General features: G+C 34.8%; 3 protein-coding genes across 5 annotated transcripts; all 3 read right to left on the bottom strand.

Moving 5' to 3' along the window:
- Window positions 1-559: 559 nt before the first annotated feature.
- Window positions 560-2,671, bottom strand: LOC121219969 (meiotically up-regulated gene 184 protein-like). The gene has a single exon (XM_041098884.1). The coding sequence runs from the start codon at window positions 1,992-1,994 to the stop codon at window positions 666-668; it is 1,329 nt and encodes a 442-aa protein (XP_040954818.1). The 5' UTR covers window positions 1,995-2,671; the 3' UTR covers window positions 560-665.
- A 2,463-nt stretch (window positions 2,672-5,134) lies between these two features.
- Window positions 5,135-9,502, bottom strand: LOC107899185 (bifunctional 3-dehydroquinate dehydratase/shikimate dehydrogenase, chloroplastic). Of its 2 annotated transcripts, none has more exons than XM_016824815.2 (11): window positions 9,361-9,502; window positions 8,382-8,614; window positions 8,131-8,236; window positions 7,832-8,050; window positions 7,310-7,656; window positions 7,162-7,225; window positions 6,905-7,013; window positions 6,676-6,819; window positions 6,298-6,446; window positions 5,752-5,914; window positions 5,135-5,462 (listed from the first exon to the last, which is right to left on the bottom strand). In XM_016824815.2, the coding sequence occupies exons 1-11, from the start codon at window positions 9,379-9,381 to the stop codon at window positions 5,419-5,421; spliced, it is 1,599 nt and encodes a 532-aa protein (XP_016680304.1). In that variant the 5' UTR covers window positions 9,382-9,502; the 3' UTR covers window positions 5,135-5,418. The 2 variants fall into 2 exon arrangements, with proteins under 2 accessions (XP_016680304.1, XP_016680305.1); XM_016824816.2 differs by having other exon boundaries at window positions 8,382-8,538; window positions 9,361-9,483.
- Window positions 9,503-11,635: 2,133 nt separating this feature from the next.
- LOC107898152 (sodium/hydrogen exchanger 2) lies at window positions 11,636-19,026 on the bottom strand. 2 transcript variants are annotated; one of them, XM_041098883.1, is made up of 15 exons: window positions 19,008-19,026; window positions 16,871-17,028; window positions 16,465-16,583; window positions 15,902-15,999; window positions 15,476-15,535; window positions 15,343-15,389; window positions 14,769-14,963; window positions 14,644-14,690; window positions 14,247-14,313; window positions 14,029-14,129; window positions 13,611-13,709; window positions 13,225-13,363; window positions 13,056-13,126; window positions 12,394-12,469; window positions 11,636-12,070 (listed from the first exon to the last, which is right to left on the bottom strand). In XM_041098883.1, exons 1-15 carry the CDS (start codon window positions 19,024-19,026, stop codon window positions 11,711-11,713), a joined length of 1,656 nt encoding a protein of 551 aa, XP_040954817.1. In that variant the 3' UTR covers window positions 11,636-11,710. The 2 variants fall into 2 exon arrangements, with proteins under 2 accessions (XP_040954817.1, XP_016679182.1); XM_016823693.2 differs by lacking the exon at window positions 19,008-19,026 and having other exon boundaries at window positions 16,871-17,047.
- Between the last annotated feature and the right edge of the window lie 4,758 nt (window positions 19,027-23,784).

Genomic DNA, 23,784 nt, shown 5'->3' with positions numbered 1-23,784 from the left:
TAAAATTTAATGTGCCAAACATATTATGACATGTATAATATTACTCACAGGATTTGATTAGGGGACAGGGTCTCTCAGATTAGATGAATGTTTCATTTAATTTCTTTTGTTTTCTCATTTACTTTTTGTTATGTTTTGGTTTGATGTTTTGTTGGTCTGTGTGCTCATTTATGAGAGTTGCTACAGTCATTTATGACTGGATGGAACGATTTAGTCCCCTTGCAGAGTGGTTGTCCCCCACTATATTTTCTAATGAATGCCAACTATTATTCAGAAAATAAATTTATTAATTAAGATTAAAATTTTAAAATTAAAAAATATAATGTCTATAAATAATTTATTTGAAGAATATAAATTAAATCAATAACATTACACTTAATAATAAAATTTAATCAAATAAATTTAATTATTAAGATCCATCAAAACGAAAATTGATGAATTTAAAATACACGTAATAAATCTATGCAAGAAGTTGGTTTCCTATATTTAAATATTTAAGTTGCAATAAAACAAAACTAACAGACAACGTTTTTACCACTTCATTGCGACGAGGGCCTTTAACATGGCTTGGGAGCTAGCCTAAGTCAAAATATAAAAATATATATATATATATATATTAAAGCCTGAACCGCACCTTGCGCTGCCCATAAAGCTTACAACTTTCATCACTCCCTTCCTCCTTTCTTCTCATTTGGCTTCGGCATTTCAACGCCTTTCTTTAAGTTTCTCACGTTAGACCAAAGCATGTCAATGTTTTTCTGTAAATCTCTCGTATTTGAATTAACCATTTCAACACATTTCTTTAACACATTCACCATCTCTTCTTCCTTAGAATCACCAACCCGAGAGCCGCTTCCTGCCTTTGCAATAGGACCTGGCCCTGCAAATTCATGTGGAAACTGGAAACCATAGGCTCTCCAACAGCATCCCTGAGGACCCACGTTAGTACTGCCAATGAATGATCCACATGAAGGGCAATTTAACCATCTGTGCACTAAATTGTAATGATGGTGGTAAACACTGCAGGGTGGCCAAAATGTTTGATGCCATGTTGGCTGATAGGAACTCGAAGATGTGAAATTTGAATAACCATTTTTGTTATTGTTTCTAGGCTCATACAGTCTACCGGCAGAGCCAACAATGGTATTGGTGCTATTCAATGGGTGAGGAGTCGGGTTTGGTGCAGTTTTAGTATCATATTGAGAACTCTTTGTTTGGTCTGCACAGGCACAAGTGGTGTTCGATGGGTGAGAAGTCGACTTTAGTGCAGTTTCCGTTTCAGATTGAGAACTTTTTGTTTGGTCTGCATTGGCGCTGGCGGTATTCGACAGGGGAGGAGTCGACTTTGCTGCAGGTTTTGTACCATATTGAGAACTTTTTGTTTGGTCTGCATTGGCGCTGGTGGTATTCGACGGGCGAGGAGTCGGCTTTGGTGCAGGTTTTGTATCATACTGAGAACTTTTTGTTCGGTCAGCATTGGCGCTGGTGGTATTAAACGGGCGAGGAGTCTGCTTTGGTGCAGGTTTTGTATCATATTGAGAACTTTTCGATAGGCCTGCATTGGTACTGGCGGTATTCGATGGGTGAGGAGCCTTTGATGCAGTTTTCATATCATACAGGGAACGTTTCGTTTGGTCTGCAAGTACTGCATTTGCTTCTCCAATCAGCTTGAAAGCAGCCTCGGCACCGGCGAATTTATTCTTGTCTGGATGAAGCAACAGTGCGGGCTTTCGATACTGTTTCTTGATGGAACTCATGTTGGCTGATCGGTGGAGCTGAAGAATCCCGTACCAATCCATTTCCGACCCATTGAATTTCAGTTTTGCACAATGGTGAACATTACATACCGTCAACAATTGCGCTATGTTTTCGAGCTCAGGGAACAGCTTCTGGGCCTTCAGTACAAGCCTCTTGGCACCCTCAAAATCATCGTTTTTCATCTTGTGTTCGGCAATTCCCCTTGCTCTAATAGCTTCCTCTTTGTTGCACTCCATGGTGGATACGATTCCAAAGATTTAAGAAAATTACCCAGAAACCAAGAATCCAAACTTCAAATCCTCCAACATGATTCCAAATATATATACAATTTACCCAAATCACAAGTAATATTCAATCAAGTTCGAACCGCGTATCAAACAATAAATTTCAAGTCAAACTTAGAGCACGAACTTATCACTATTCATTCATGAGCTCAAGCTTATAGGCCCATTACATATATCCACATAAGTATAAATTTTGCTAAGTAATGAGAAAATGTTAGGCAAAAGAGACAAGTGAAGCAGCAAAACCAATTCCAGACTTTAACAAGCACTCATTTATTATCACTAGAAAAATGAAAAATGAAAACAAAAGAGCTAGCAGATATGATTGATTCTTAATAACTTGAATATAATTTCAAACAGGCACCCTAAAGTTATTTTCTCATGAACCAAACATACCCCAAGAAAAACCATAACTCCATTTACCAAAAAAAAGAAATCCCCATTCACCGCAGATACGCAAAAGCCAAACAATATAAACAAAGAGAGAAAGTTTTTTTTTTTTTTTTAAAGAGAAGGCTCTTAACATCAAAATAACCTATAGATAAAGAAAACCCAGAATGAGAAATGGAAAGCGTGTTCTTCAAGTATTTAGGAGCTTGGAGTACGTACACACTACACCGTAAGCTAGTGGCGATTCAGATTCATAAATTGATTTTACTTCGATTTTATTTAATAATGATTATTATGGATTCGACGCTGGGCTTAATTTTTTTTTATTTTTAGGCTTATTCGGGTTTAATTGAATTTTTATAATCGAGTTTTTATAGTGATTAATATTAGAGTGGTTTAATTTTTTTATGGTAAGTTAATTTGTAAAAGGATTTAGTATTTGTTAATTCTACAACAAGAAATAAAAAAAAATAACTAGAAAAATATCATTGTTAAGGTTATCTTTTGCTGTAATATTCTTTCTCTTATGCCTCGTTGGAATAATCAGGGTCTTCGGTCCCTAAAGGCCTCGAAAGGGCCACAAAGAAAGTAAAAAATAAATCCCTTAATGGTCCTTAATCAGAGGATGTGGTAATAGAAGATGACCTCGCAAAGGTTTCATAGCGAGACAAACTTATAGGGAATGTGGAGGATAGGGGTTAAAGGATGAAGTGGCTGTGGAGTCAGAACTTGAAGTTGGGAGGATGACTACACGATTAGTATCGAAGGCGAGTATCCTGAGATTACTTTTTCCAAGTGGATTCATGAATGGATTGATAGGAAGTATGGTTAAGACAGTTGTAATGCATCTCTTTGAAAAAAAAATATTGGCTACAAAGCTTTGGTAGGTCGTCTACAGTCTTTATGACGTTTAACTGGGAGATTCCAAGTGGTTGACTCTGATATCAAAAGGACTATGATAATGCTCTGATAGGAGGGCTATGGATGATTTATGGACATTATCTTGTGGTACAACCATGGAGCCGAGATTTCACAACAAGTGAAAATTATCCTTCAAAGATGGTGGTTTGGATAAGGTTTCCTCGACTCTCATATTGATACTATGCTAAAGATTTGTTGAGAGTCATCTCCAAAGTGCTCGGAAAGATTTTAAAAGTTGATTATAACACGACAGAAGCACGACAGAAGCAAAGAGGGGTTGCTTTGCTCGCTTGGCAGTGGTGGTTGATCTGAAAAAACCTTTAATTTCTTGTGTTGGTATTGATGGTCATGTTCAATATGTGAAGTACGAGGGGTTGTCTGTCATCTGTTGTTACGAGTGTGGTTGTTATGGGCACACTAAGGAGAGTTGTTCGAAACAACAAAAGAATGGAAAATATGTGGACTCGACGGAGCCAATGGTGGTGCTGACTATTGATACTGTGATGGCTACAATTGCGGGTGCTGTGAAGGATTCAATTCCTCTATACGGACCTTGGATGCAAGCTCCGACCCATAGACGAAAACCAAATATTTATGGAAAGTCTACTATGAAAGGAAAACAAAACCAACCGTTAGTTGAGGGAGTGAGCAAATCACGCTTCCAAATCTTGGAAGATAATAGTGATGAGAATGAAACTGTTTTTGATAAGGAAATTGAATATTCTGAAACGAAAAATAAAGAAGTTGAATATTCTCAAACGAAAATTAAGGCGAACTTAAAAAGAAAAGAATCAAGGCGAGAGATCTTGAAGGGATCAAATTTTGAGGGATTGGTGAAGGATTCATGTGGAGGAAAAATTAATGGTGGGCCAATCATGAAGGCTAATAGAAAAGAGCCACAATCTTCTCTTGAGAAAGACCTATCCAAAGAGGTGGGCATAAGAGAAAGTAAGGGAAATAGGCCTTGGTTCCCACCTAGTTTTAGTCCAGTCAATGTTAGTGCTATTACCTTACCAAAATCGAATTACACAACTGTGACCATTGAGGATGACAACATCTTAGTGGGTCATGCCCATTATGTGAGCCACTCTATTGCTTCTTCTTCAAAAGATTGCAATGAGAAGGGTTGATACGTCTACACATGAGATAACTAAGTGTGGGTTTAAAGTGCGGAAAAAATAAGGTCGTGCCAAATCTTTAGGGCCATTGCTGTCTGAATGGATTGATTCAATGACTCTTCAACTGGATAATCTTGATAATGTTTCAAGATATCCATAGTTGTTGTGATGTGTTGTTAGAAACAAATTGTTTGAAAGCTCTGAATCATGTTAAGAGTACTCTGATGATACAACAACCAGATTCATACGTCATGCCATCCGAGACATGTTGTGTCAAGATTGAGATATTGGTATTAGGCATGTGTATCGAGAATGTGATAGGATGATTGCTTGGCAAAGGCTGCAAAAAGAATGGTTATTGACTTTTACTCTTGATCCCAACCTCCTAATTTTGCTTTGAATGTGCAACACGAGGAGATTTATCTTTTCCTAAATTGAATGTTATGTAATAACATTTACCTTCCTTAATAATAATAATAATAAAAACAATTTAATACTAACAAATGTTAGTTGTGGTGGTAAGATACACTACACTTTTCAAGGGGAGACACATGTTCGAATTTTGAAGATAACATTATTAGAAAAGGTAGCCACGAACTTTGAAAATGGACCGAAAAGCGGACATGAAAAATACCAAAAAATATTATAAAACATGACATAAGCTTAGCCTTAAACCCAATATTTACTAATTTTTTCCATCCTAACACAGGATTAAAATTAGAGATGGATTAAATGCAAATGCATAAGTAATTTCTTTGGAAGTTAATTTTCATGATACGATTACAAACTGAGGCAAAAGAAGAAAATGCTTACACTTTCTCTCAAAATTATGACCAAATATATTTATTAAAAAAAAAAACTTGTCAAAGAATAAGGGGTTGAGCTTGATCACATGAAAACCCCTTGAAAAACTTCGGTTGAGCTGCAATAAGAAATATTCCTTCTTTTTATGTAGTTATTGCCAATACATCCCTAATGAGTTGCTTTGGTGCTGCAACAGATAAATTGAAAATAAAAAATCATTAGAAGAGGCAATTGGTATGCAGGATAGTGAATTCATGAATCCGATCAATCAGCCGATTCACATCTTACCAGACAAAACAGTGATCATCTCGAGTTGTGATTAATGGAAAAATATTGTTAGAAGAACAAAGGGTATGCATAGATTAGTACTAAAAAACAATAGGGATAGAGAATTCTCGAATCCGATCAATCATAGGGCATTGGGGGTATATATCAGATAATTCTCGAATCGGGTCAATCATAGGGCATCGTCTTACCAGGCAAACCGGTGAACATCTCAAATTGTATAAATGCTTGGTTGATAAACATCTCTGTTCCATACACAATAGTAGCACCAGATTGCTTTGCTTCTCTTAGGAGTCTGGTTAACTTTGGTGTGTAAACAGCATCGAACACCAACGAGTAGTGTTTCAAAGTTTCCTGCCATGAAAAAAAGACTGTGTCAAACTTGGCTATTTTTACTATAGATGTTGGAAAATATGCTTTTATGGATCTGAATTCCGAAGAGTCTGAACAGCGAAAGACTAAAATGGCTTTGATGCAAGTTATATCCTCTGACTACATGGAAAAACTTAGACTGTGTCCAATACTTACACCAAAGTCTGAGTATCATAGGCAAATAATACCTCATGTTAATTGAATATGGTATTGTTGTTTCAGTGCATTTCAGTTTCAGCCTAATCTATACATTGGAGGACATTGATACTAAGTAATGGATATGGTTCAATCCCGGTGAACCAGTTTATCCATTTGTGAGGCATTTGTAAGAACCATGTTTGGGAACAAAAATTAAAGAGGCAAACCTTGGACACTGGTGTCTCCTCGGTTCTTGGTTCCATTCCAACAGGTGTCGTGTTAACGAGGATCATCCCTTCTTCAGGACAGAAATCATTTAACTCAGCAAGAGTAAGTGCTTGTCCTTGGACTTTGCTAGCGAGTTCTTTAGCTTTGTCTGGAATTCAGAAGAAAACATGATCATCCTTAGTAGTCAACGAGAAACAAATCACTAATGCCACTGTATTAAAAATGACAAAAATGGATTGAGATACACATTCGACACTTACACCCGAATCTGAGAATATGTCATAGAACATAATGATATATCAGTGTTAAAGATTCTTACCACATAAAAAAGCCATCATATCATGAAATGAATGATATACCCATTTTGAGACCCTTACCGTATGTGCGATTGGCAACAACGATTCGAGCTCCTTTTTCATATGCTCCATAAGCCAGTGCTTTTCCAGCACCACCGGCTCCAATTATGACAAATGTTTTACCAGCCAATGGTGAACCGGATGCAAGGGTTGCACCATTTGATACTGCAGAGAAGGGGGAAAAGAAGTGCGGGTTAAATCATTGTGTTCAGAAAGGATGGAAGAAACCGAATATTGTAAATGCATTAACCTCTTAGTTCTTCTTCAATAGCTGCAATGCCACCAAGGTAGTCGATATTATAACCAATCAGTTTTCCTTCAGTTGATCTTTTGATCATACAACTAATCGCTCCTATTGCCTGTAAGGAATTTGATGAATAAAAAAAAGAGAGTCAAATGTACTATTCTGACACGATATGCAACACCTTGCTCAACATGTTAAGATGAAACTTGATGACACGAGGGAACATAATACTAACAACCCGAATCCAAACAGGGACAAAGTACCTTGGCAATGGGATCAACCTCATCACAGCATTTAAGTCCAGCCTCCTTGTGAGGAATGGTATAACTGCATTTCGGAAGGAAAAAACTATTATTTTCAGAAAAAATGATACTATACTTACAGTAGACGCTTAAGCCGATTTTTCTTTACCTGTATCCAGCAAAATCGGGGGCTGAATAAGTGGTAATAAAAGTTGAGACATCGTCAACCAATAAAGGTAGATATATTCCATTAAAACTGGAGGATTTAAATGATGCATTGTAGATGTGAGGACTTTTGCTGTGACCGATAGGATTTCCGATAACACCATAGACTTTGGTATCAGGTCCTATAAGCCTCATATTGTATAAATCTAATAATTCCTTCACAGTTGGTTGCCCAGGGGCCGATACTAGTCCTGCCTCGAGTGAACCAAAAGTGAGAAATCCCCCAAATTTAGCAGCAAGGATCCTCGACATCAAACCCCTCTCTCCCATAACGAGTCCTATCATTGGAACCTACAGATTCAGCTGACATTGTCATTCACAATGTAGGAAAGATTGTAAGAACACAAATTCTTAGGAGTAATAATGAAAAACGATATGTTCAAACTAAGAAACAGTTCGGGTTTTTCCGTAAAACAGGAAGCATCGTTAAAGTAATTGCAAACGGGAGCTCTGGTAGATTACTTACTTGGGAGTGTACAAGCACTTGAAATATTCTAGCATTGTCTATGATGTCTACGGCAGTTGTTGCGATCTTCACTATGTCAGCTCCGGTAGCCTGTATTCTCGCAACAAGGTGACTTAATTCCTTGACCGATGGAGTTCTTTCATAGTTGTGTGAAGAAACTATAATCTTGACTTTTTCAGGCCTCTTCCCTGGAAGTGAATTGAAGAAGTCATGAGCAACCTTCAAAGAGTCAAAATGGATTTTTATTAACATGTTCCTGGAACTAAAAAAAATAAGAATTCAAAGCAACTGTGACCAACCTTGAGTTCTATATCAATGTAATCGGCTCCCAATTCCATGGCCAGACGTAATGCTTCTCGCCGCTTGCTTTCATCACCATCATATTGACCACCTTCCCATCTTGGTCTAAAATGTATTATCCATAAGATGGGTTGTTAAATACGGGAAGATATTTCTCCAACAACAGAATCATATACAGAGCAATTTCTCTGAATATCATAGATAACAGATGCAACCATTTTTATTTCCTCCAAAGGATATAAATCATTACCTGTAGGTGACAAGAGTTGGCAATGGAGCTTGTTTGATCAAGATATCAAGATCTTGCCTAGGAACAAAGTTCTTCAAGAAATCCACCCGAAGCTCAACAAGATCGCCACCAAAGTCCTTTGCCTTTTGCATCTGAACCAGCATTTGATCAACTGATTCTGCCATTATCGGCACGCAAATTAACACCAAATTCCTTCGAGTTTCATTGCCGATATGGAAATCTGTGATCGGCAACTAAAAGTACACCAAAAAGCGGTCACCATAGCCAATGGAATCACTTAGATTTTTGTACAAATTAACCGAGCTCAGATCAAATACTAGAAAATGAACAAAAAGAATTCATTTTGAAGCTTACATATATATATATATATATGTCTAGGAATAAGAAATATGAATAAAAAACAAGCATGAAATGCTTTATCTAGCATCTAAGGAAACTAAACCCAGTAATCCAAAATGAAATCAAGCAAAAGGCATATCAAAATCAAAAGAAAAAACAAAACACTAAAGCCAATCAAGCTATTTTCATCAAACTAGCATCCACTGATCTAATAATGAGAAGCAAACAAAAAGTAGTTAAAGTTTATATCTTCAATCCAATGCAATTTCAAATCTCTCAAAACCAATCAATAGGAAACATTAAAAAACAATTCATAACACAAATCAAAGCATCAAGGGTACTTCTCTTTCATTCCCCAAAAAAATGGGAAACAAATTACAACTGTTGAAGTCAACTGAAAAAAGAAAAAGAAAGAAGCTTTGAAACATTAGACCAATATACAAGAACAACCCAGAACTTAAAATCTTCTTCTGTTTCAGTTCTCTTCATTGTTTTGACTTTTTTTCTCAACAACCAAACAGATGATCATCAAAGAAGACTAAAGATCAGTCCAAAAAACTAAACAAAACAAAACATTGTTTGGTCTTTTTAACCTTAACATTGTAATGACAACAATAAAACAGAAAGAAGAATGAATTACCTGAAAGCTTTCGAGAGCCATTTGCTTTGGGATTTTGAGGAGACAAAGGCGAAAGAAAGCAAATAAGTTTAGTAGCTTTCTTTGTTTTTGGTTGTTTGGAGTCGGGGTTTGGTGTTTTATCTAATATTGAATTTAGAATTTTTTTATTCAACTTTTGATTGAATAAAATAAAAGGCTTTTCTAAATTGGAAGCCATTAATGATTGCCTAATTATAATTTAGGTAAATAATTCACCAAAAAAAAGTTTTAAGTATCTTATTACAAAAAATATAGTTTAAAGGCTTATTAATTGAATTAAGGTTTTTTTTAAATTTTGATTTAAATTTGTATAATTATAAATTGATTAACATTAGGTACATTAATAATATGCTCTTTTTTTTTTAATTCTACCGGCGAAATTTAAAAATTGCCATTTGTCTCATTATATATATTAATACTTTAATATACCCTATTAGACATTTGTCATCACCTTAATTTAGAGTGTTCAAATTTCGGTTAAACTCGAATTAATCGATCTAATTTGATTAATCGGTCTGTTAATGATTTTTTGAAAGTTAAGTTATTGGTTAATTCGGTTTGAAATAGGGTAATTAATCAAATTGACCGAATTTAATAATTAACAATACGAATTATATGTAGTTTTAATTCGGTTAAATGATCATTATTAATTTATTTTTTATATGTTTTATATTTATTTTAACTAAAAAAAACATATGAATTTCGGTTAACTGACCGAATTAACCGAAATATTTCAGTTCGGTTAATTTTTTTTGAAAAAAAATTCAGTTCGGCTAATGGTTAAAGGGTTAAAAGGTTTGATTAATTCAATAAATACTAGTTTAATTCAATTAACGTTTGAACACCCCTGTCCCAACCTTCAGTGTAGAGCCTAAAAAATTTTGCCAGTAATTATCAAATATTTTCATATATTATATATATATTAAAGAAATTAAACTAATTGAGTTTTAACTCAGTTGACACGAATATTATTGTAACATTTAAGAGGAAGATGCGAGTTCGAATTCATATAAAACTCTTCAATTTAAGAGTTAAGAGTTTATAGATAAAAAATATATAAATAAAATTTCTAGTTAAATCATATTTAAATTTTTTATGAAAATTTGTTTGATATATTATTAGCTTTATCTTCTTTTTTTTTTTCATGATTTAAAGGTGGCATCTATTTTTTAGGATGTAATAAAAATTTTAAAAATATTTAAAAAATAATACACATGATATAATTTAAACGGTTAAAATTTTAATAAGCTTAATATATATATATCATACAACCGTATCTTATTTAGTATAAATTTGAGTTTTGATTTAACTTTTTTATATTTACAAAGAAAATAAGATATTTAATAAATATTTAATTTTATTTTGTAGAAATATTTTTTATAATTAATTAATGTATAAAAATAACCTCAATAAATACTAAATATTAAATTTTTTTTTTTGGAGTTAGGTAAAGGCTGCATTGTACTTTATTGGTCCAGTGATAGGGTAGGTGCAGTGTATTGACAGTAGAGTCTACAAAGTTGAGTTTACCAAATTATCCTGTTTGGGTATTTTAATATTTGGACTTTAATTGTTTATTAATATTTTTATCCGAAAATTTAACTTATTGTTTACAATAAAAAAATTATATTAAAATGTTTTATAATTAAATTTAAACAAATAACAAAGCTTTTTAACAAAATCTTCGGTTTTAGACAAATCAAAACATTTAAAATATATCAAAATAAGATGAAAAGTGTATTAAATAATAAATATGTCTAGTATCCTATAAATTTAGGTTGCTATTATTTTGGGTTAAGTCATGGAAGTGAAAGTTAAGTATTTATATATTAATAAGTGGTTGGGTGTAATGGTTAAGTACATTGTATTTTTAAGAGAAGATCAAGGTTCGAATTTGGGAGACGATATAATTGAAAGAGACAATCATGAATTTTGAATATAAACATGAAACATAAAACGGATTGTGGATCCCATCTGCCCGATATGCAACACAGACAAAAAAAAAAACGTAAAGCGATCAGAACCTGTATCCTGAATGGAAGAAAACATCAAGATCTAATAATAGAAACAAAATTTGGAGTGTTGAATTTTTTTCAAATTTTTCAAGTCAAATTAAATCTTATTCCTTCTAAATTGAAGTGATATATCCCAATAATAAATAAATTAAAGATAAATTACAATACAAAAACCCAATATTATTCAATCTAAATTTTTATAACTTCGATATCTTAAAAGTCACTCAAATAAACTTAAACAAATATTTCATATATTTAGTAAATATAATAAACGAATTCTAATATATGTAAACTAATAAGGTTTGAATTTGTATATTTCAAAAATTGCAAACATCCGATTCGCTACTTTCCTTATGTAGTAGATTATGTTCGCTCCTTTCAGTCGGGGAACCGGGAACAAAAGGCACGAAACCCCTGCCACCAAACACCGGGCGCATGAAGGCATTATCAAACTTACGCCAATAACGATGAACGGTGTGCGTCGGAGTTGCAAGAAGTTCACGAATACTACTCGGCCGATGAGCTGCACCGAGATTATCATCAAAAGAATTATCGGCACTTCCGAGAAACGGCATTGTACTGGATTTTGGAGTTGATGCTTCTGAAAGCATGCTAGTCGTTATTTTGGGATGAGGCAACAAGACCCTTATTAGAGGTTTAGTCATTATGCCAAAAACCTATGGCAGAAACAACACAAAAAATAGTAAGTGTGACATCTCCAAAAATAATGATTTTAGGCGGTTGATCTAGACCTGTTTGTGGATACAATAGTAATTCGTCATGTTCGACAAAGTCGGTCCAAATTAGTAGTGATATAAAAATTTTTTAAAAGTATTTTGTTATTTGTAGATTGAACCTGAATTCGGACACTATTATTGTTGCAACAATAAGAAAAATTCTTTACTTTAAAATTTTGAATAAAAATTATATAAAAAACAATTGAATGAGCTTTTTTAATTTGAGTCGGGTTTAAAGTAGATAAAAGCAATAGATATCTTACCACAGTGCTGAATAAAACAACGGTTATAGTGCTTGTAATCATAACTGCATTCTTTCGCAATTCAGTTTGACCTAACCTTGAACTGCATTCATAACATTAAGTAAAAGTCTATCAAATCATTTCATACTTTGAATTACTCTCATTCTATCATCTATGACATGGATTAGAGTTAAATATTGATCGGATGTGAGCAATATGTCTTACATGGATATGTTTATATTTTTAAAAGTTTTCTTTGTATATAATTTGAAGAATCATATTAGATTCTTGTATTAATATTTAAATATGTATTAAATACATGTGCATTAAAAATACGAAAAGTTCGAATCTATTATTTCTATTGAGATTCTTCATTCTAATTCAACTAACTTTAATGCTAGTTTACTCTTATTTTCTCTATTCTTCTTATTTATTATCTACATATGACCTGAATTTTCACTTAATATAAAATATAAGTATATGTTTAATACGAGAATATAATTATCTAGTATTTTCTCTTGATATATTTGGATGATCATATCACATCCTATACTAATGTCCGAATATATTTTGATACAATTACTTTATACTATTTTTGCCAACTTTAATACTACTTTCCATGAGTAATAGTAATAACACCGATAATAACGCTGTGGTCTCAAGATACGTAAGAGTATCGAGACTCCATTACCTGTTTATATGCAAGAGCCATTGATACGGCACCTCTCATGAGACCAGCCCACCATATTATTATCTAAACAAAGAAATGCGAAGAAATGGTAATGTCAAATAACAATATTAATTGATTTGGAATAATAAATAAATAAAAAGTTTAATGCCAAGAACACATACTTGTTCCCTAAAGCTTATATTTTCACTAGATGATTTATTTGATAAGTTTGCTAAATATGATAGGGGAAACACGAAAGCTGCTCTTCCGGCCATAACCAGAGCAAGTAGTATAGAACTAACCATAAGTGACGTTCTAGGCCTGCAAAAAAAAGATGATGCGAGTATCCAATACGGATATGTTCAGTTTTTTGAAGTTATTATTTTTTTTAATATTTTAAAGCTCCTTGGAGGGTCATATACTTAGGTCCGAATATGTATTGGAAAGAGTGTCAGACATCAATAGTTCAAGAAAAAGAAGAGTTCACGTAGCTTAGATTTCATACAATGCACGTTAGAAAAAGGAAATGCAAAAGAAGTTGTACTTCCTAGAGTCGAATAGAACATACCGATCATTTACTCTCCATGTCGAAATGTCCAAGGCATCCATGCCGACATAAAGAAAGATAAAAGTCTCAGCAACGAATGACAAGGTGGCAAAAGTATGCCTGTGTTTAAACAAAAAGAACTGAATCAATTGTGGCATATGCACAAAGCGTAAACATTGTTTGAGGCATTTTTTTTCTTCCAGATATCATGACCTTTATTGCCCTAAGATAACATAACGGAGACTATGTTAACGGATTTGGATATCAGTGTCAATTTAGGTATGTGTCTGAACTCTGAAGTTGGTATATTAAATGTTTTTTAAAATTTTCATATATTTGGAGGATTTTTGGAGAGTCTTATCCGCAAACAAATATCTAGATATGCATTAGATCTGAATACTAAAAATGAAGGGTAAAATGACAGATGGAGAAAGCATACTTTGTTGTTACTCTTGAACTCTCAGTAACATTATGCCATGTATAATGTGACATCACAATCCCACAAAAGAATACTGTGAGAATGCCGCTCAAATAAAACAGCTGCAGGGGAGGCAACATTAAAGTTACTTAAAAACCACATTAGTCATCAAATTCAGAAGCTCATAGGGAAAGGACGGGCTGCAAGGAGCTGTCATGTTTCACTAAGAAGAGTCTTACTTCAGCCAAAATATATGAAAGGTATGCCATAAGCATCATAAGAGCGAATTCTCGATCTGTTGAATGCCTGAATCATGTTAAAACCAAGTACATTGAATACTTTAGTTCAAGACTTCAAGGACATTGTACCATCAACATTGTACTGTGATAACCAAAAATAAGAAATAACATCCGAATGAAGTTCTATGCCAACTAAATACTTTTGTGTATAAGACATGATATAAACAAATATACGAACATGAATGAATATACAAACATTTCAAAATTTAAATAAAATAAATTATTTATGTATCAAAATATAGAAACATATATTTTTAATGAGAAAAAAAAGCACGAACATGACATATATTCGGATTAGTGAATTGACATAAAAACCTTTCTACCATAAAAAACATACCTGCCAAAGTACAACATTTTGATGATGTAAGCACTTGCAAGCCCAACCTGTAAGGCGAAGAAAAATATCACACCTCGGGGGAAGTTCAGTGCTTACATAATGAGTTTAGATAAGAAAAGACTTACAAACACTCCCAGCATTGTGCTTGCTGAAAACAAATAGAAAAATTTGCCAATAGACTTCAGAGCAATTCTAAAATTGATGTCAGAGAGATCAAAACTCTGGATTGCATTGAAAAGCACTATTGAGGTTGCATCATTTACAACACCCTCTCCAAAAACCAGACTGTATAGTAATGGAGTCTCATCTTGATGAAGCACCTACACCACAAGAAAACAACTCCACTTTAGTATGCTTGATATACTAGTCTATTTTGCTTTGAATCTGGTGTGAGTGTCGGTTATGGGTATATTCAGTTTTTTCCTTGGTTTTCCATGTATGTAAAAGGTCATCTCGCCATTTTCTATTTTGCTCTGATGGTTCATCTCGCCATACTCATATAAAGTATTACATATTTATTATAAAATTTGACACCTTAGTATTTTGACAAGTTCGTGTTTTTTTTTTTTTTGTCGTACCGTGTTCTATGTAATGTTTTACTTATTCTTTTGTCTTTTCTACTTAGGTTCGTGTCATGTCCTAATTTGCAAGATCTACTTTCAAATTTGAAAGGCTACTACGAATTTACTTTGTGAATACCTGTAGTGTGCAAACAGAATCTGTTGCAGCAAAGATTGCTCCAATTGCTGAGGATTGTAGGGAACAATATAGTAAGACAATCAAACATGAAGAAAGCAATTTTGAAAACTAATTGAGCTATAAGGGCAGATACCTAGAAAATCTCCAATATCCAAGGAGCCAAAGTCCATTTCCTTAAACATGTAAGTAGCACCTGTTTGAAGCATCAAACTTTCATTCACATCCAACCAATACTAGGATTTTAATTAACAAATTAAGCCACACCGTAATATTACCAACTATGTTCCTTCATTATTTTTGAAGTATTTGTGTCTGAAACTTATGTTTGACATATATTCAAACATCATTATGGGGATATGACCCACTAAAGACCCTCCAAATACAGAACAACTTGAAAAGGTTAAACATTCTCGTGCTGTATACAAATCCGTATCCGCACTCACACCCAAGTCCGAATAACATAGGCCATCATTCTCTACACACGAAAACAAGAGAGAAAAGGAAAAAAAGATTGTATCTGCACTACTGTAAACTGCATCTGTAAAGTTCTTGAAAATACCTAAAGATATAACTGTACAGGATATTAATGTACCAATAGCCCCAAACATCATGATGGTGATGAAGTTACGAAAAAATTGCTTCTTTTTCACCTTGAACCTGGTAGATAAAGCAAAGATTAGAAGGGCTTTAGACGATAAATAATGAACGAAATGAAGTCTTTACTTCATATTCTTAATTAGATAAACCCCCAAGATCGTAGGACACCTTTATTCCCCTATTTATAATATTGAAAACACAGGGAATTTATATTCAAGTTCGAGCTAGAATATAGAATAAGCAGCAGCAAGCATGCGAAACAATTTTTAATTGTTGGTACCAAATATAAAGCAGCAGATTCGGTGGCACATGCTGCAGTAAAAGCTCGGTCTCATCATGTTAATAAAAAATGGTTCGGTGGTATGTTAACAAATTGACCCACTATTGACATGAGGCTTTATAAATCAAACAAAATAAAGTTAATACATTTAACTAGTGTTGCGTGTACATCTATTTTAGTTTCTACAAGCTAAACAATTTCCATATTCTTTGTCTAGAGAAATGAAAACGAAAGAACGAACTCACCCAGCATTGAATATAATTGGGGGCAGAAGATAAATAAAGAAGAGATCTTCACTGAAGACTAAAAGACGTGAGCTTTTCCCCCCACTTCTCCACAAAATAATAACCCCAGTACAAAGGCCCTGCACATAACATCAATTAAATCAAATGTACTAAACGAGTAAAACACAGTCTAGTCAGAGTTGGATGGGACTATGCGTTCGACATGACAATGTTCAATTCTTTTTTTTTTTCTTATCTTCGGAGAATCCTTGCAGGATCATATCCTGCATCAATGTTCGAATATGTTTTGAAAACAAATGTTGAACATGAAAATAGATTAAAACATATAATCCAAGCAAACAAAACTTAGCTGAATTATTCACAAACAAATAAATATATGCCAATAAATGTCAAGAGAGAAACTCACAATCACAAGGGCAGTAATTGATTCATTCATCCATCGATTCTCCTCCAAAAGATGACCGATCACGATACAAGCGCAAAGAAGAGCGACGAATAGGTTCAAAGAGACTACAGAGGCATGATCTGAAGTAAATAGTGTTTGCAACTTAGAAAATACAACAGCTAACTGTGATGCCACCATATTGATCTCTTTTTTGTATCAAAATATACTTTACAACAAGTTGATTTTTAATGTAGTTGTAATCCAAAGCTTTAGGCTGAGATTTTCCTTCAACACTGTGTATCTCCAAAAGGTTGTATGTGTTAACATTATGATTAATGACAGACAATTTTAATGGAAAACAATTCAAGTGGTGCAAGTTTAGCATCCTAAAGTTGACTTTGAAAAAGTGGCATGGGATAATTTTTTTGGTCCTTGAGATAATGGGCTATTTATTGTTTGGTCCTTAAACCTCAACTATAAATAGGCCTTCTCATTTCTCATTTCAATTCATCCCAACCAATCTTTCTCTCTTAGTTTTCTTTTTCTCCCATTTGAGAATTCTTAAGGAATTCTATTTGTTTGTAATATTTTGGAGATAGTAAAGTTATCATCTGGTTTTAGTAGCCCGAGAACGTAGGTATAATTTACCGAACCTCGTTAAAACTCTTGAGTTCTTTCTTGTCCTATTTTTCTTTCAATATTTGAGGGTATAATAGTAGTATTTAATTGTGCTATTAAATTACTATAGAAGGGATATTCTGTCTAAGGAAAGACTTGGTATTTAAGAGATCCATGTGATCCACCTCTCTTCCCTGGGAATTGAACTTTGTGTGATTTTTTAGTACAATAATTTACAAGCTTCCGACCCTATTGGAACAACAAGTGGTATCAGAGTCGAAGGTTAATCGTAGTATGCTCTGTGGTTGCAGTTTAAACTGATCTTCCACATCAGAAAAGATTTCCTTAAGTATATTGAAAGATTATGGAGAAAACGGTCGGTGTAGGAGCTTCAACATCGTTCATGTGGACAAGACCTACAATTGCAAATGCAAGATTGGCCGTGGAGATCTTTGATGGCACGGGCCATTTTGGTATGTGGCAAAGTGAGGTTTTAGATGCCCTTTTTCAGCAGGGTCTAGACATTGCCATTGATGAAGAGAAACCAAATGATGTACAGGAGAAAGATTGGAAGGCGATCAATCGGTTGGCATGTGGCACAATTCGATCATGCCTTTCTCGAGAGCAGAGGAATGCTTTTTCAAAGGAGACTTCTGCAAATAAGTTGTGGGTGGCACTTGAAGAAAAATTTTTGAAGAAAAACAGTCAAAATAAGCTCCACTTGAAGAAAAGACTGTTTCGCTTCACATACGTCCCAAGTACCACAATGAATGATCACATCACCAAATTTAATCAGTTAGTCACTGATTTGCTGAATATGGATGAGACATTCAAAGATGAAGATTTGGCTTTGATGCTGTTGGGGTCACTTCCTGAGGAGTTTGAGTTCCTAGAAACTACTCTACTTCATGGCAGGAGTGATATATCTCTGAGCGAAGTCTGTGCGGCCTTATACAGTTATGAACAGAGAAAGAATGACAAATAGAAAAACTCAATCAGAGATACAGAAGCTTTAGTAGTCCGAGGTCGTTCATACACTCGGAAGAAAACTCAAAAGGGGAGATCAAAGTCAAAGTCCAGACTCGGGAAAGATGAATGTGCCTTTTGTCATGAGAAAGGCCACTGGAAGAAAAATTGTCCAAAGCTGAAGAATAAGGGAAAAGCTGCTGTAGATGCTTGTGTTGCAAAGCATGATACTAGTGACTCTTAACTATCACTGGTTGCATCATCATCGTCGTTCCATTCAGATGAGTGGATATTGGATTCGGGTTGTACCTATCATATGTCCCCTAACCGGGAGTGGTTCTCTGATTTAGTAGAACTAAATGGAGGAGTTGTTTATATGGGCAATGAGAATGCCTGTAAAACTGTTGGGATAGGTTCAATCCAATTAAAGAATCAAGATGGATCAACCAGAGTTCTGACTGATGTTCGGTACGTGCCCAGTTTGAAGAAAATCTCATCTCATTGGGAGCCTTGGAATCCAATGGTTCAGTTGTTACTATGAGAGATGGGATTTTGAAAGTGACATCTGGCGCACTTGTGATATTGAAGGGCATCAGGAAAAATAACTTGTATTACTACCAAGGTAGTACAGTTATTAGAGCAGTCGCTGCAGCTTCCGGCAACAAAGAATTGGACTCAATACAGTTGTGGCATATGAAGTTGGGACATGCCAGCGAAAAATCCTTGCAAATTCTGGCAAAGCAAGGATTGTTGAAAGGTGCAAAGGCTTGCAAATTAAAATTTTGCGAGCATTGTGTTCTGGGAAAGCAAAAGAGAGTGAAATTCGGTACTGCTATCCATAATACAAAAGGTATTTTGGAATATGTTCACTCAGATGTGTAGGGGCCTTCCAAGACACCTTCATTGGGAGGAAAACACTACTTTGTTACTTTTGTTGATGACTTTTCCAGAAGAGTTTGGGTGTATACCATGAGAACTAAGGATGAAGTGCTTAGAGTTTTTCTTAAATGGAAAACTATGATCGAAAACCAGACTGGCAAGAAAATCAAGCGGCTTAGGACGGACAATGGAGGGGAATATAAAAGTGATCCGTTCTTCGATGTGTGCCAAGAGTATGGTATTGTTTGACACTTCACAGTTAGGGATACACCACAACAGAATGGATTGGCAGAGCGTATGAATCGAACATTGCTGGAGAATGTTCGATGTATGTTGTCCAATGCTGGGTTGGGCAAGCAATTTTGGGCTGAGGCTGTGACATACGCTGGCCATCTTGTTAATCGTTTGCCATCATCTGCATTAGAAAGAAAAACTCCTATGGAGGTATGGTCTGGAAAACCGGCTACAGATTATGATTCCTTACATGTGTTTGGATCCACTGCATATTACCATGTGAAGGAGTCAAAATTAGATCCGAGGGCAAAGAAAGCTCTCTTTATGGGAATCACTTCTGGAGTGAAGGGATTTCGTCTTTGGTGCTTAAGCACAAAGAAAATGATCTGTAGCAGAGATGTTACCTTTGATGAATCTGCCACATTGAAAAAGGTAGCAGATAAAGATATTCAGACGAGCAATACTCCACAGCAGGTGGAGAGTACTCCAAAACAGGTGGAGTTTGAGCAGATGGGGATTTGCCCAGTTAATAAGTCTAATTCTCCAGCCACAATGGAGGAATTAGAGGTTGAAGAGGTTCTGACCCAAGAACCACTAAGTACACCAGAACCAGTTGCAGTTGCAAGGCCACGGAGAGAAATTCGTAAACCTGCTCGATTTACTGATATGGTGGCCTACGCCCTTCCCGTTGTTGATGATATTCCTATCACTTATCAAGAAGCAATGCAAAGCTTAGAAAGTGATAAATGGAAAAGCGCCATGGATGAAGAAATGCAGTCTCTCCGGAAGAACAATACTTGGGAGTTGGCGCAATTACCGAAAGGTAAAAGGGCAATCGGATGCAAGTGGGTATTCGCAAAGAAAGATGGATCTCCTAGCAAGAAGGATATTCGCTACAAGGCAAGATTGGTAGCTAAATGCTACGCTCAGAAGGAGGGAATTGACTACAATGATGTATTTTCCCCTGTTGTGAAGCATTCCTCCATTAGAATTTTGTTGGCCTTGGTAGCACAGTTGAATTTGGAGCTAGCTCAACTTGATGTTAAGACGGCTTTCTTGCATGGTGAGTTAGAAGAGGAGATCTATATGACTCAGCCAGAAGGATACACAGATGCTGGTGGTAGAAATTGGGTTTGTAAGCTTAACAAATCGCTATATGGATTGAAGCAATCCCCGAGGCAGTGGTACAAGCGATTTGATAGCTTTATGAGAAGGCAGAAGTACACAAGAAGCAAATATGACAATTGTGTATATTTGCAGAAGCTGTATGACGGATCTTTCATTTATCTACTCTTGTATGTTGATGACATGTTAATCGCTTCGAAGAGCCAAAATGAGATAGATAAGCTGAAGGCTCAGTTGAATCAAGAGTTCGAGATGAAAGATCTAGGTGAGGGTAAGAAGATTCTCGGCATGGAGATAAGTAGAGATAGACCGAGAGGCAAGCTCTGTTTAAATCAGAAGCAATATCTGAAAAAGGTATTACAATGTTTGGTGTAAATGAAAACACAAAACATGTAAGTACCCCACTTGCTTCTCATTTGAAACTTAGTGCTCAATTATCTCCGAAAACTGAAGAAGAAAGAGAATATATGGCAAAAGTCCCATATGCTAATGCAGTTGGGAGTTTGATGTATGCGATGGTGTGAACGAGGCCTGACATTTCACAAGCTGTTGGAGTTGTGAGCAGGTATATGCATGATCCTGGAAAAGGACATTGGCAAGCTGTGAAATGGATTCTACGGTATCTTCGAAAAACCGTAGATGTTGGTTTAATTTTTGAACAGGATGAAGCACTTGGTCAGTTTGTAGTTGGATATGTTGATTCCGACTTTGCTGGTGATTTAGATAAACGTCGTTCAACTACGGGGTATCTGTTTACTCTTGCGAAAGCCCCAGTGAGTTGGAAATCTACCTTACAGTCTACAGTAGCTGTGTCTACTACAGAGGCAGAATATATGGCAGTTACAGAAGCTGTTAAGGAGGCTATTTGGCTTAATGGATTGTTGAAAGACTTAGGAGTTGTTCAAAGTCACATAAGTTTATATTGTGACAGTCAGAGCGCTATTCATTTAGCGAAAAATCAAGTCTATCATTCAAGAACCAAGCATATCGACGTAAGATATCACTTTGTGCGGGAAGTCTTTGAAAAAGGAAAAATTCTACTTCAGAAGATTCCAACAGCAGATAATCCCGCAGATATGATGACCAAGGTGGTAACAACAATCAAGTTTAATCATTGTTTGAACTTGATTAACATCCTGAGAATTTGAGCACCTTCAGGTGTATGGCGCTCGAGAGTGCATTTGGAGGCACTACAAAAGATAGCTTTATCAAATTTGGGGAGTTGAAGGAAGTGTGTGAAGATGTGATTATCCTAATCAAATCTTCAAGGTGGAGATTGTTAACATTATGATTAATGGCAGACAATTTTAATGGAAAACAATCCAAGTGGTGTAAGTTTAGCACCCTAAAGTTGACTTTGAAAAAGTGGCATGGGATAATTTTTTTTGGTCCTTGAGATAATGGGCTATTTATTGTGTGGTCCTTAAACCTCAATTATAAATAGGCCTTCTCATTTCTCATTTCAATTCATCCCAACCAATCTTTCTCTCTTAGTTTTCTTTTTCTCCCATTTGAGAATTCTTAAGGAATTCTATTTGTTTGTAATATTTTGGAGATAGTAAAGTTATCATCTAGTTTTAGTAGCCCGAGGACGTAGGTATAATTTACCGAACCTCGTTAAAACTCTTGAGTTCTTTCTTGTCCTATTTTTCTTTCAATATTTGAGGGTATAATAGTAGTATTTAATTGTGCTATTAAATTACTATAGAAGGGATATTCTGTCTAAGGAAAGACTTGGTATTTAAGAGATCCATGTGATCCACCTCTCTTCCCTGGGAATTGAACTTTGTGTGATTTTTTAGTACAATAATTTACACGCTTCCGACTCTATTGGAACAACAGTATGGCTCTCATGGCTGGTCGTTGTCATTAACTCTTTGATTAGACAAAGTATAGAGTAACAAATATAAAATGTTACGAAAAAAAGGGAGAAAATAATTAATTTTAATTAGATAATAATGATAGTTAAAAATATAGAAAGGATGAAGCAAGGTGAATCATTTAGAAACCGATATTTTTATCATGGAAAAAACAACAAAATATAATTTATCTTTCGTTTTTCATTCTTGCACTTTCTCATCAACCAAACAACAAAAATGAAACATTAAAAAAAATCAAATTAATTTGGAGCAAAAACACATGCACTAATATCACATGTACAAATTTAAACAAAAAATTTCCAAATATGAAAGTCAATTTGTTCTCTTCTTTTACTTCCTATCCTTTATTCCTATCTCTACAACCAAACATACAAAAAAAATCACCTAATTGTTTCGGAGGATCAGTAACATGCATGCGGAAAGCTTTCGATTTCAACTCTTTTAAACTATATTTTCTTTTTGTAGATTTTATAAAAAAACAAGGAATTTTGAAGGACGAATGAATTCGAAGAGAAAGCTTAGCAAAAAAAAAAAACGAAAAGGAAACCTTTATTTCGAAATTTTCAGACGTGAATCTTCGAGTCTCCCACCAATTTCGCAAAAAATTGCAGCAATTTTGAATAAAATAATAATGAGAATTTGCTGCAAATAATTAAAAGAAGAACAAAAATTATGGATAGATTAGAGAGAAAAGTAGTAGAGCGGGTTACGCGGGGAAATGGTGAAACACTGAACACAAAAAGGCATAAACGTAAAATTGAATTAGGACCGTCGGATTTGTGAATCACGTGGTTTTTAAGTGATGGTTTTAATGTAAGACTGTGTGCAGCGGAATATGGTAGTTTAGATATAGAAATTAATAACGGTGTTCAATTTTTAAAAAACGGTTTTGTTAAAAAAGGCCAACTTCACTCAACGTAATTAAACTATTAGTAAATTTGCGGTTTGGTCACTCAACTTTAACAAGTTACAAAATGATCATTGAATTATTTGAAAGTTTTCATTTAAATCACTGAACTATTTAAAAGTTTTATTTAAATCACTGGGATGATAAGTGTTCTTTTAAAAAAAAAGTTTGGCTAGCGAGCTCCAAGCGATGATTCGGTGATCAATATGGTTGATTAGTACCCATCGACGGGTAGAAAAAAATACCTTAGATCCAAGTTGATCCGACAATCAATGTCGGAGATCGGAGAAGAAAATTGTTAGGAGTTTGATTCATAGATTTGTGAT

This window comes from Gossypium hirsutum, chromosome D08 (genome assembly GCF_007990345.1).
Source record: "Gossypium hirsutum isolate 1008001.06 chromosome D08, Gossypium_hirsutum_v2.1, whole genome shotgun sequence".
NCBI classification, from domain to species: Eukaryota; Viridiplantae; Streptophyta; class Magnoliopsida; order Malvales; family Malvaceae; genus Gossypium; species Gossypium hirsutum.
Note: the sequence above shows the minus strand (reverse complement) of the source record. Positions and strands in the feature narration are given on the sequence as shown.

Bases quoted from the DNA above. Each gene is read 5' to 3' on its own strand.
- LOC121219969 (XM_041098884.1), bottom strand. From the start codon at position 1,994: ATGGAGTGCAACAAAGAGGAAGCTATTAGAGCAAGGGGAATTGCCGAA.
- LOC107899185 (XM_016824815.2), bottom strand. From the start codon at position 9,381: ATGGCTCTCGAAAGCTTTCAG. The intron at 8,615-9,360 runs GTAATTCATTCT...GTGTACTTTTAG, and splicing joins TGGCTCTCGAAAGCTTTCAG to TTGCCGATCACAGATTTCCA. The intron at 8,237-8,381 runs GTAATGATTTAT...AATACATTTTAG, and splicing joins CCAACTCTTGTCACCTACAG to ACCAAGATGGGAAGGTGGTC.
- LOC107898152 (XM_041098883.1), bottom strand. The intron at 15,536-15,901 runs GTATTTTCAAGA...TGCTTCAAACAG, and splicing joins CTGTACAGTTATATCTTTAG to GTGCTACTTACATGTTTAAG. The intron at 14,314-14,643 runs GTATGTTTTTTA...AACATGATTCAG, and splicing joins AAAATGTTGTACTTTGGCAG to GCATTCAACAGATCGAGAAT.